The sequence below is a fragment of the Equus quagga genome, chromosome 2 (genome assembly GCF_021613505.1).
Source record: "Equus quagga isolate Etosha38 chromosome 2, UCLA_HA_Equagga_1.0, whole genome shotgun sequence".
Taxonomy (NCBI): domain Eukaryota; kingdom Metazoa; phylum Chordata; class Mammalia; order Perissodactyla; family Equidae; genus Equus; species Equus quagga.
In genome coordinates this window covers 53,896,691-53,908,709 of record NC_060268.1, presented here as the reverse complement: position 1 = coordinate 53,908,709, position 12,019 = coordinate 53,896,691, and the positions used below count along the sequence as shown (strand labels likewise).

General features: G+C 43.7%; 1 protein-coding gene across 2 annotated transcripts in view; it reads right to left on the bottom strand.

Annotated features, from left to right (window-relative positions):
* Positions 1–3,477: 3,477 nt before the first annotated feature.
* GCNT3 (glucosaminyl (N-acetyl) transferase 3, mucin type) overlaps positions 3,478–12,019 on the bottom strand; it is a 70,947-nt gene continuing 62,405 nt past the window's right edge. The window contains exons 2-3 of one of the 2 annotated variants that reach the window (XM_046652109.1): positions 7,717–9,536; positions 3,478–6,597 (exon numbers count right to left, since the gene is read on the bottom strand). In XM_046652109.1, coding sequence (XP_046508065.1) covers positions 5,225–6,547 — 1,323 coding nt within the window. In that variant the 5' untranslated portion in view covers positions 6,548–6,597; positions 7,717–9,536 and the 3' untranslated portion in view covers positions 3,478–5,224. The remainder of the gene's footprint in view (positions 6,598–7,716; positions 9,537–12,019) is intronic. The other variant, XM_046652110.1, reaches the window with a different exon arrangement.

The following is a 12,019-nucleotide window of genomic DNA, read 5'->3' as shown; positions in this document are numbered from 1 at the left end:
AATCTGATATAACCACCACCCACAAGAATGGTTACAATGACAGATAGGAATAGTCATACATCACTACTGGCATACATCATTAGGCAATTTCATCATTGTGTGGACATCATAAAGCATACTTACACAAGCCTAGATGATATAGCCTACTACACACCTAGGCCAAATGATACTACTCTTATGGGACTACCATCATATATGCGATCTGTCATTGACCAAAACGTCATTATGCAGAGCATGACTGTATTAGCAAGTGGAGCAAATGGAACTCTCACACCTTGCTAGTGGGAGTTAAATTGGCAGATCATGCTGTAAAACTATGTGGCAGTATTCACTAAAGGTGAACATATGCACACCTTATGACCCAGCTATTTCACTTCTAAATACATACCCAACTGAAATGTATACGTATGTTCCCTATAAAACATGTTCAGGAAAGTTCATAGGAGCATAGGTCATAATAGACAAAAGCTGGAAACAAATGTTCATCAACAATAGAACGGATCAACTATGGTATAGTTGCATAATGGAATATTATGTAGCAGTGACAATCATTGAACTACTGCCACACACAACAACATAGATGAAACTCAATGTTGAGTCTAAGGAGCCATAAAGGAAAGAGAACATAGTATTTACAAAAAAAAATTCAAAAACAGGCAAAATATGGTGTCAGGACAGTGGTTATCTTTGCAGCAGCTTGGGTAGTAATTGGAAAGGGACATGGGCGCTCTGGGTTGCTGGTAATGTTCTGTTTCTTGATCTGGGTTCTAGTTACACGGGTGTGTTCACTTTGTAAGAACTGAGCTATATATTTGGGATTTTTATACATTTCTATATATATATTATACCTCAGATAAAAATATTACAAAGTGAAAGATAGACCTCCACAAACTCCTAGCACGACATTGAGCCATCTGAGTCCATCCACCCTGCCTGCTCTCCTGTTACTGTGGGTGAATCCATGCTTCCTTCAGAGAGAGGCCCTTGTTCCTGTGCACTACACAATTACCCCGCTTCTTCATAAGGATGTCACTCTGGGAAGTCTCCCGTCTCATTCCTATTCCTCTTAGCTAGATCTTTCCTGTCAATCTACAAACATTCCATAACTTTTCTAATTTTTAAAACAACTTCCTCTTCACCTTCATTTCTTGTACTGTTTTTCTCCTTCTCTTGGCTCAAAGCAAAACTCAAGATTTATCTATACTTGCTGAATCCAGATTTGTTCTAACGTTCTCGTTGAACCACCTCCAATCATGTTCTCACCTCCACTCCACAAAAACTGATCTTACCAAGGTCACCTCCACATTGTTAAATTCAATAGTCCCTTCTTCATCCTCATATTCCATGACTTTCAGCAGCTTTAGGCACTGTCATCCACTCCCTCTTTCCTGAATCACTTTCCCCTCTAGGCTTCCAGAGCACTCCACACCCAGTTTTCCTTCTACCACACCAGCTGCTCCTTTTCAACCTTCTTGTGTTTGTTCCTCCTTATCTCTCTGACCTCTGCATTTTGGAAAGCCCCAAAACTCATTTGGGGGCCTCTTTTCTATCTATGTTCACTCTGTTGGGACTCTCATCCAGTTTTATGACTTTACACAATTCATAAACTGATGAACAGCAGATGTGTCTCCAGTCCAGAGCTCTCTTCTGAATTCAGATTCCCGTCACATCCATCTCTTCAACTCAGATGTCTAATAGACATCTCCAATTTTATATGTTCAAAATCAAACTCCTGATCTTCCCCTAAAAACCCACTCCTTTACAGGTTTCCTGTCTCAATTAGTGATAACTCTATCCTTCCAACTTATCATCAGGACCAATTCCTTGGAGTCATTCCTGACTCCTCCATTTCTCTCGTAAACAAACTCAATCTGTCAGCAAATCCTCGAACTGAAACTCAAAATATTTCCAGAATCTGACCACTTTCACCACTTCTACTGCTGCTACCCTGGTCCAAGCCATTATTGCTAGCGCCCAGATTCCTGCCACAGCCTCCTAACTGGCCTCCCTCCTTCCACCCTCGTCTCCCAACCGGTCTGTTCCCAATGCAGCAGCTAGGGTCATCCTAAAATGTTAATCAGGTCATGTCAGTCCTCTACTCAGAACTCCTCAATGCCCTCCTATTCACTCAGAGGAGAAGACAAAATCCATGTAATGGCTTACAAAGGCCTTCAAAATATACCCTCGTCCCCTGTACTCTTAACTTCTTCTTCCCCTCCTTTTCTCTGCTCCATTTACACTAGCTTCCTTGCTGTTCCTCCAACATGGCAGGTGCGTTCCTGCTTCAGGGCCCTAACAGTCTTTCTTCTTGGCCCAGACGCTTTTCCCCCAGTTATCCTCATGGGTCATTCCTTCATCTCCTTCAGATATTTGCTAAATGTCATCTTCTCATTAAGGGCTTCCCTGACCACACTGTTTAAAATTTGAAGCATCCTCCCTCCCCACTCCACTCTCCTAAGGTCTCTATCACTTCCTTCATTTTCTTTCTAGTACTTGTCTCCTTCTAGTATACGTATGTATTACTTATCTGTTTAGAGTCAGTTTCCCATTGGTACGTGAACAACATGAGCATGGGGATTTTTGTCTCTTTTGTTGACTGCCATATCCCCAGTGTCAAGAACAATGCCTGGTAAATAGTAAAAGCTTAGTTAATATTGGTGAAGTGAATGAATGAGTTATTTCATTGCGTGTCATACACTCAAGCTTCATAGAGACAGGAACCATATCTTAATCATCTATGTAATAAATGACTGACTAAATGGAAGAAGTAAGACCAGATCTTCAGCTCAGTTAAGGTACTTAAGGCAGGCAATATACTTAATTGTTCTTTTCATCTTTAATCCAAATACTTGATCTCCCCAAATAAATTATGTCACCTGTTCCCAAACAAGGTTATTATCAATTGCCTTTTCCTCTTTTCTTAAAAAATTTTCACTCCATCAAGAGAACAGCAAAGATCAGAATAAGCAGAGTGTGCAGCAAAAGTATAGTTATTAAGACAATGCTTACCAATTGTCTACAAATCAAGAATAAAGAGGAAATCCAAACCTCTAGAGGTAATACAAACATAGTTGCTCAATTCATTTATACGATTTTTCCTTCCCAGAGAAATGTTAAAGAAACAGATATGACTCCAAGGGAAGGAAAAATCAACAGATGTGTTGGTTTAACTGTTTGAATTCTAAAATACACTAAACACTTGAGGGAGAAATTTGATCCTTCTGATATGAAGACCTGATGTTAATAAAGAAAAGAGCACTTCCTATTCAGCTGAATATATTTCTAGAGAAAATTTCAACGCTTGGAAAATTCCAGACTTATTCCCTCCAAAATAAATTCACATTTTAATCTTTTTACTTTACTTATATAAAATTTAATAATTTATTTCACATGAAATCTTACAGAGGAAGTTGGCTATGAGGCCAAAGACCTGAGTCTTTTTCTCAGAAAACGTGTGCTCAGGGAAGCTTTCCGGCCCACCTCCCACAGCAGCAGTGCACCCCCATCCAGCCCCCTCAGAGGAAGACCAAGGACAGTCACAAAGGCTAGTAGGTGGACAGGTCCACGATCACCACTGTTGGGAGCAGACGCTACATGGTTCATCTGCTGAGCACGTGACTATTCATCAGTCATCTCCGTGGTGGGGTGAGGAGCGAAGAAAACTCAATAGTATGGCACAGGTGAGTTGGTGGTGGCAATGCCTACGCCCAAGGGAGTACAACCTCACAAAAAGCAATCACTAACTTATGAGAAAAGTCACTGTGTCAGCCACAGTGCTAATGATGTCAGAGTGCAGGGGTTGCAGGGAAAGTTCATAGAGAAAATTTGATTAACTGAGTCACAATCAGAACACGGTAATGACATCATGACATATTAATGGGAACATCATTCTAATTACACCAATTAATTTGTATATAAATCACTTTTCCAGAGCACAGTGTCTGCCGAAGATCAGCTGTAGTATATACAAGACAGGCCTATCTTTCTGTATAGTAACCTTTGCCCATCAGATCAGCTGTCGTATATACAAGATATGCCTATCGTTTTTATAGTCACCCTTGACCATCACAGAAGAGCATAACTAACGGCCAATTGTCTGATAATTATCTCTGGAGCTTTGGAAAGCAAAGTGTTTCACTGGGTAACATTAGGGGGTGAGCAAATACACACACACACAACTGTCTCTCCACAAGGAAATGTATAAGCCACAGAACCACAAATAGTGACACTTCCATCACCTACTTAAATAATAGAGTTTTGACTCAAGAGATCTAAACGTTGAACAACCAGCCTTCCTGGTTCAACTAGACAGCCCTAGTTTATTCTCGTTTCCCAACATTGTTTTAATAGTGCAGACCCCCCACCCCAACTAAAATATGTTCCAGTTTAGACAATAAATTATACAATGACCTTACGTAAATAGCATTATCTTTGCTACGGAATGTTAAGCTTTAGCTGTGAAGCTGGCAAAAGGAGTGCTGTAATTTTCCCATAAGGATATGGGTAGTCAAATTGGTTAAATCACCCTGCCTTTTCTCTTACAGAAAAGTCATGGATCTGGCAATGTAAACAAAATGAGGAGGGCTTTCAATAATAAAAGAATCAGCTCTGTTCCTCTATATTCTTTCCATTTGCTATTTATACAGCCTGCCATGCGCATTTTAGAATAGTGGGGATTCTCTTAGCCAGCCCCCAGGGATTTTAAATATCATCAACAGTTATCAGAAAAAGTCTCACACTTTTATTTCTGGCTTACTAGACAAAAAGCAAAGGTAGAGTTTTGGACCAGCAGCTATTTATTTTTAAGTTAATGGTACAAAAGAGAAGCCCTTTTTCCATCAAAGTCCCCCTCCCCACTACCAAGCCTAAAATTATCAGGAACAGCATCTCCACAGAGTGGAAAAACTGACACCAAACATTCAAGTGAAATCCAGGGTCCCCTGCCACACTTCTCCTCCCTTAATCTCCCAAAGAACTCATTCTCATTCTCACTCTGTGAGAAGGTCAGTGGAGGAGCTGTTGAGAGAACAGTCAGTGTTCACCCAGGGCAGCAACGTGCATGGAAACAGACCCACTCACCCACACTCCAGAGCAGCCCACTTACCCTGGGGGACGCCATGGATTCCAGAGCCCTGATCTCCCACCCACACTGTCCCGGCACATTCTGGGCATGTTTGCACATGTTCCTGCCCTCACCCAGGTAGCAATTCTCTCACAGGGTATCTCAGAGTTCAGTCCCATAGACAGCCTTATAACGTAAGTACTCTTCTAAGCACTGAAGAACATTATCATCCACCTTTGGGTCAAACTTGTTGGCCAACAGGTGATGGTTCTGAAGAATCCAAGGCAGGTCTCCAGTTCCATAAATACAGATAGCCCGCTGGTGGATTCCAGAGCAAGGTTCATAAGGTGCCCCCATACTGATGTTTCCCTCATGGCCCTGCCACTTGACCAGCCTGGCAATGGCAGTCATGTCTGAGATGTGAAACTTGGGGTGATAGGGAACAGAGCCAGGCATCCATGGTGCACGCTGAAGGGTGGCCCAGAGGTGTTCATCGGGGCTATAGGTGTCTTTTACCCATTCAATCAGCTGTCGTGATTTGGGGTTCTCTAAGACATGTTCAATAAAGCTTCGAGAAGCCACAATATAGGCATTACCTGTGAACATAGGTAAATTGTCAGGAGGAGGGTCCTTCATTCTGCTGGTTCTGTGCAGTGTGTCTGTCACTTCATAGTGATATTTCCAGCGAGATTTTTTGTACTCAGTAGGTATCTCTGACTCCATACTGTTCTTCCCATTCAACATCTTGAGGGCCAGGACCATCTCAGCATTGGTCTTTATAGGAAAGTCTGTCCCGCATGTATTTAGGAAGTATTTCCATGGCACTGAGCTCCGGAGCAAGTCTTCCATGCAGTTCAAGTCAGCCTGCACCCTGGACCAGGAGGCATAAACCACCCGAACCAACTTACTGGCCAAGAAGACATTAGGGAAGCATGAAATAATTGCTTTGACTGCCTCCTTGAAAGTCTCTGGGGACTTCTCATCCACGTGGATACAGTATATGTTCTGAGGGGCATACACAGCTCGCAGCAGCCTTTCAAAGTTTTCAATCTTCTCATGGACCACCATAGAGTATGCAATAGGGAAATCTAACTCTTCTTTGCTCAGTGGGAACTGTATGAACTTCCTTTCGGCCTTAAAGTGTTCACAATCTCTGGTCATGTTGAGGTAGTCGGTGTCTGTGAAAGGCTCCCGCTTCTTCTTCGTGTCCAGCTTGTCCAGGAGAGCCTCTCCCAATGCTGTGCGGTCCCCACGGATGATCCCAGAACAGTTGATGGGTCTCCTTGCTGGCAGCTTCAGGGCCTTGTACAAGATATCCCGACAGCGCTGGCTCTGAAAGTCCCTGGACTCCAGACCCAGGGAATTAAAGTCACATTTCAATCTGAGAGAAAATCTCAGAGCAACAATGGCCAGCAGCATATAGCAGCCCAGGGCCAACAGACAACGCTGCCGGAAGAGTGTCTTCTTCCACCGAAGCATCTTCATGGCATAGCAGACTGGCAGGGTTTAGGCACACGGAAGGAGGAGGAGGAATCCTTGGACAGAACAAAATGCCTTCAGTTACAAACTAACCCTGAACACGCTCATAGGAACATCAAGTTCAACTCCAAAGTGATGGCAAAAATCTATTTCTTTAGACACAAATCCTCAGTCAAGACCTGCCTAGGAAAGTCTTACACCAGCATACTGATAGAGGTCTACAACCTGACCCTACAAACTAGCTGATCATGCCGGGACCAGGAACTGGCACTACTACCCCGCGAGAGAGACAGGGAAGCAGAGCTGAGCACCTGCTGACGCAGAGGTGTAATTAGTAAGAGGAAGTCCCCACCCTTCATTCCTCATGCTGCCCCCAATGCCTTACCACCCTGTTTCTAACCTAGCTCTTATCAGGGGCCTAGAATTTCTGCTCAGTCTAGAGAGAAAAGCCATGAAACTCAGACTCTCGCTATCAATTCTAGAAATCCAAAGGTCCTTTTAAAATAAAAAGTACATTTGTTTCTCTCATGGGCAGTTTATATATTGGGACACTGTCACCACATATGATTCATTGGTCAGATGTGCTATCTAGCCACACTTTAAAAGAAATGCTCTTAAAGAAGTACAAAAAATTGGATATAATCCAAAAAATGCATTGTAATCATTCATAGAGATAAGTCTTAGTGTATCAAAATTTAAAATCTATCTACACAGGGAGACACACAGAGCTATACATATACAATATCTATTGAGTGCTTTCTATGGGCCAGAAATATTTCTTTACATTGTCCCATTGAATCTTCACAACATACCTGATATGTAGTATTAGGCCTCTTTTATAGATAGGAAAACATAAGCTAAATAACTTGCCAAATATCACATATATTCTAAGAAGCAAATCTGAGACTCCTCTCCACTCCCCCTTCCCCCTAATTTTTCTGTCTGTAAACCTAATACTTGTTCCTCCAAACACAGCTACCTTTTAAATACAATACAGGGTACCGAGTACCATCAAAGAAAACCAGATAGTAAAGGGGGAAGAAACAAAATGTGACAGCAATGACTGTTTTCCCTTGTTACATCCTCTTTCTAAACATAAGATTGTATCCTCTTTAGTAATAACTTTCATGGGACTCTAGGAGGAAGAAAAAACGAGAAATTAAGAAAACTCTCACCTTTAATAGCTTCTTGCCTGTTCAGGGAAGCTCTCTTGTCAGAGTGTGTTTCTGTTTCCAAGGGAAGATTGGTTGGGTTCCATGGAAGCAAATGTGTACACTATATCCCCTGGTCTTCTTTTAGCCCCTCCAAAATATATTTTCTGATATCCGCAGGATGTCCAAGAAACTGTCTCAGCCTCTTCCTTAATCCCTGGAAAGTAGAGAGCAGCAGGTAGCTCCATCACTAACCTTTCAGCTTCCTGCCCTCAGGTAAAAGAGCAAGCTCAGATATAACATTCATGAGCATATTCTCAAGTGCGAGTCATTCAGTGCGGTGAGCGAGGCAGGAAAAAAACGCTGGCAGTATCTGAGAGGGCAAGCAGGTATTTCAACTAGAACAGCCCAGTTTGTACCTCTGCCCTCCTGCCACAACACCATTCATAAAAACCTGTCAACTCTCATACATGAACTTGAAAGCTTTTTTCCACCTTAACAAGGAACTGTAGAAACACACAAGTATGCCCCTGTCTTCTATTGGCCTGGAGTCCAAATGTCACTCCTCTTATGTTCTCCGAATATGACAAGAGTGGAGCAATAAAAATACCCTTCAAGGATTGTTTTCATTTTTTTACTTAAAAAAAAAAAAGTCAATGAAATCCGAGATTATTCTTCAAATGGCACCTGCTCAAACAAATCCATTTGCCTGACTTTCCATGACAATCTATAGGTTGTAGAAACATCCACAGGGTTCCAGAGTGTAGATCTCTCTCACTAATGTCTGTGAGTCTGGGGTTCTTGGAAGTCTGAAGAATGGCTAACACCACATGTGCCTGGACTTGAGTGACAGGCGCAGGGGGTGGGTTTGGCAATACAGTGTGGGAAATGCCTTCTTCAAAGCCGCTGACATTGTTTGCTACTCCTGGCCTCTCCTCCTCACCCCCAAGCCAGCTCTCCAAAAACGCAGCATTCCTGGGCAAATATTTGAAATAGCAAATTTAATATAAAGAACTTAACTAGATACAAAGTGGTTAAACAAGTAACTAAAAGGGGGGGGGGGAGGTTGGGAATAGATGACACCAAATTATTGGGGAAGTAGCAATTGCTGGAAGTAGCCACCACTCTTAGGCTGAAGGAATGAAGAAACGATTTGGGAGTTTTTAAATTTAGAATTTGAGACGAGAGGTGCCAACCAGCTGAAACTCGGACCTCTGAGATGGGGACGCTACTCAGATGGGGCTGGGGCGTCTGGGCTCGGAGGAGGGCCGCAGGCTGAAGTCCAGACCTCTTATACAGGTAGCTCGTGTCTCTGTCCTCCGTTACTGTAAACTGGATTTAATGTAGCTACATAAAGTAACCACCACTGCACTGCCAGGTAAACGGACGTTGTCATGGTGATGCTCACAGAAGCAGGAAGTAGAGAGGAAGCAGACAGGAAGTCCCGCTCCGGCCTTGCTGTCTCCCTCCAGCGCCCCCTGTTGGCAGAGCCTAATAGGACGCCCTTGGCAAAACGGAAAATGTGATTTATAGTCTCCTCTGGCGTCGCAGTTCTGAGTCCCGCGCGGGGTGGGCTTCGTCTGAAGACAAAAGCGAGTTAACGGAGATCAGTGTGATCTTCCTACAAGGCTTGCTTACACAGCCCCCAATATAGCATAGGGAATTTAGGTCTTTTCTTTTTGGGGGACCTCCTCTGCCTGTTTCTGACTCTAGATGAAGAAAGGCCAATGGCAGGGAGTCATGCAGAGTCACCTGCGCCCCCACTTTTGTTGGTCCCGCTCCACGGCTCTGTCTTCTGCAGCTTCCGTCACTCCAGGTCTGATTCTGTTGTTGAGCTGTAAAATCTATGAGGCAAAAATGATTAAAGGATAAACACTTGCTCCAGTACCTGAAGGTAGAAAAATGTCCCCAGTTGGTCTTTATGTGACTTTTTTTTGATGGCTCCCTCAGAGTCCCACCTTCTTTCCCCCCAAAAAAATGAAAGTCTCTCAATAGGAAACATTTTGAATATTTTTTAAGGTGACCAAACGAGTATACACTCTTAATTGTTAAATATACGATAATAAAACTAATAAATTGTAGATATATTTTGTTGAGACAGTCTATGTATTAGGAATACTAAGTGGGTGGCAGTTACGGGCACACCTGGGCTTTGGCAGGACACAGCTAGGTCTCAATCCTGGCTTTGCCACTTTCTAGCCACGTGACCTTGGGCAAATTCTGTAATCTCTCTGTGCTCCATTGACGTCTTTTGTGTAACTGGGGCTAAAACCTATGTGGTAGGCTTGTTGTGAAACTTCAACAAAATAACACATATGAGAGACTTGGGTTAACACCTGGCATATGCAGTGCCTCGATGAGGGTTATTGTTACGGAGGCTCCAGTGCCAGCCCGCAAAGGTCCTATTTCACTCACAGAATAGCTCAAAGAGGGTACAGATAGCATTCTTGAACTCTGGACCATGCAAAAGTATTGATGCTGGTGATGCGGGCAGATGAGTAAACCAAGGGAAAGACCTGGTATTGCCCCTTCTCTGTGCTCCTGAAAGAGACCCCACCCAATTCTAAGTGGTCAGTGTTAGCACCACAGAGACCAGGGATGAGCTGCAGCTGACCCCAGGGAAGTGCAGGAGAGAGAACAGAATGGCTGAGAGGGGCCCAGGAAGATCAGGAGTGGGCAACCTCTAGAGATCAGATGCATATTTGGAAATACAGTCAGCCGGTTCCACTCCTTAAGTCCATGTTGGCCTTGAGGAGCTGATGGGGCACTGGCAAAGAGAGGAAGGGCCGAGTCCCAGAGTGCCTGAGAACCCAGACTCAGGGTATGAGGCCCTTCCTTGGGGTTTCTTTTACCCCTGCTGAGGCCCAATGGCAGAGCCAGATGAGCTTCAAGGCAAATCCTGGAGCCAAGGGTCCAGGATTACACGAAGATATTTAGAAGTCCCAAGCATGGAAAATGATGAGGGCACTCACCTCCCTCAAGTATCCAACATAAAAGCAACATTAAACCAGATAATAGGTGCAAGGAAGTCCAACACAGTCGTGAGTTTTCCCGTAATGACTACCACTATGGTGCTGTTTGTGAAACAGCAGACTCTTCCCGCCCAACCCCTCCATCCTTTTCTCCTAATCATGAATTTAGCCTGCCCGTTGGGCAAATAGCAATGCCTGCATCCCCTGAGTTTTGAATTATACATCCTTGTATGTTTGTGGGAGGGTCTAAGAGTTCCAGCAGTAGTGATAAATAAACGGCAAGCAATAGGATATACTGGAGGATATGAGGAAGCCATTTGGTGTAAAACTAATTCGGCCTGACCTTGTTTTTCCAAAAGGGGCTGACGTGGCCGTTGAGCATGCATTGTACATCTGCTTTAAGCATTTGCTATGTCCCAAAGACAAGAACAAATGCCCTTAAGATAAAGGTACAACTTCCCCCATGTTGGCATTTCCTTAGGATAAGCATCTCTCCCTAGACTAGGAATTGATTGCTGTGCTCACCCTGTGACCACCCAGCTCCAGACAACAGACCTGCTACCTGCTGTGTCCACTGAGACAGCAGACCTGCTACCTGCTGTGTGAATAACTGTGCTGTACTGGCTAGGCAATTTTATGAGTGTTGTAAAAGGATGTTCCTAGCATATGTGATGTGTGCTCTTTGTTCCAAGATGGTATATAACCACTCTGTACACCCTACTTCTTTAGTGCCCTTCCTTCCTGGGGGAAGGAAGGCCCCGAGCTAGCCCTCAGATCTGGCTCATAATAAACTCACCCCAATTTTGATTTATAGATTGGTTATGGATTATTTGCATTGACAGTGGGGAAGAGAGAAATTAAGCCAGGATCATCAGGGTGGATCTAGAAGAATCCAGTGAAGTTTAGTATTAACTTTGATGGAGGTTCAGGGGACCCTACAGTCCCAACAATAGGGTCAGAGGAGAGCCCAGGCAGCAGGAATCCAACCATTTCAAGGTGAGTTTACAAATTGACAACTGTACTCATTTACTTATTTTCCTATGGTGGCATTTACCTCTGGTAAGTGTTAGCTTTGTCTTCTCATTAGACTGGAAGCTCCTGGAAGTCATGTTTTTATCCCTCCTAACACCTAACGTAGTAGACATTACCAGAACTCCAAGGCTGGCCAGAAGAGAAAGCTTGCGTGTGATCACAGAGATCAAGGGCAGCCATTGACCAACAAAGAAGAGACCACAAGGCAGAGAGGCAGGAAGTGAGACTAGATAAGCAGACACAAGCCAAGTTAATGTGTCACTGGATGGGCTGGAGCTGAGGTTTGAAAGAGACTGAAGGTACTGAGGAAGATGGGGGCGGGG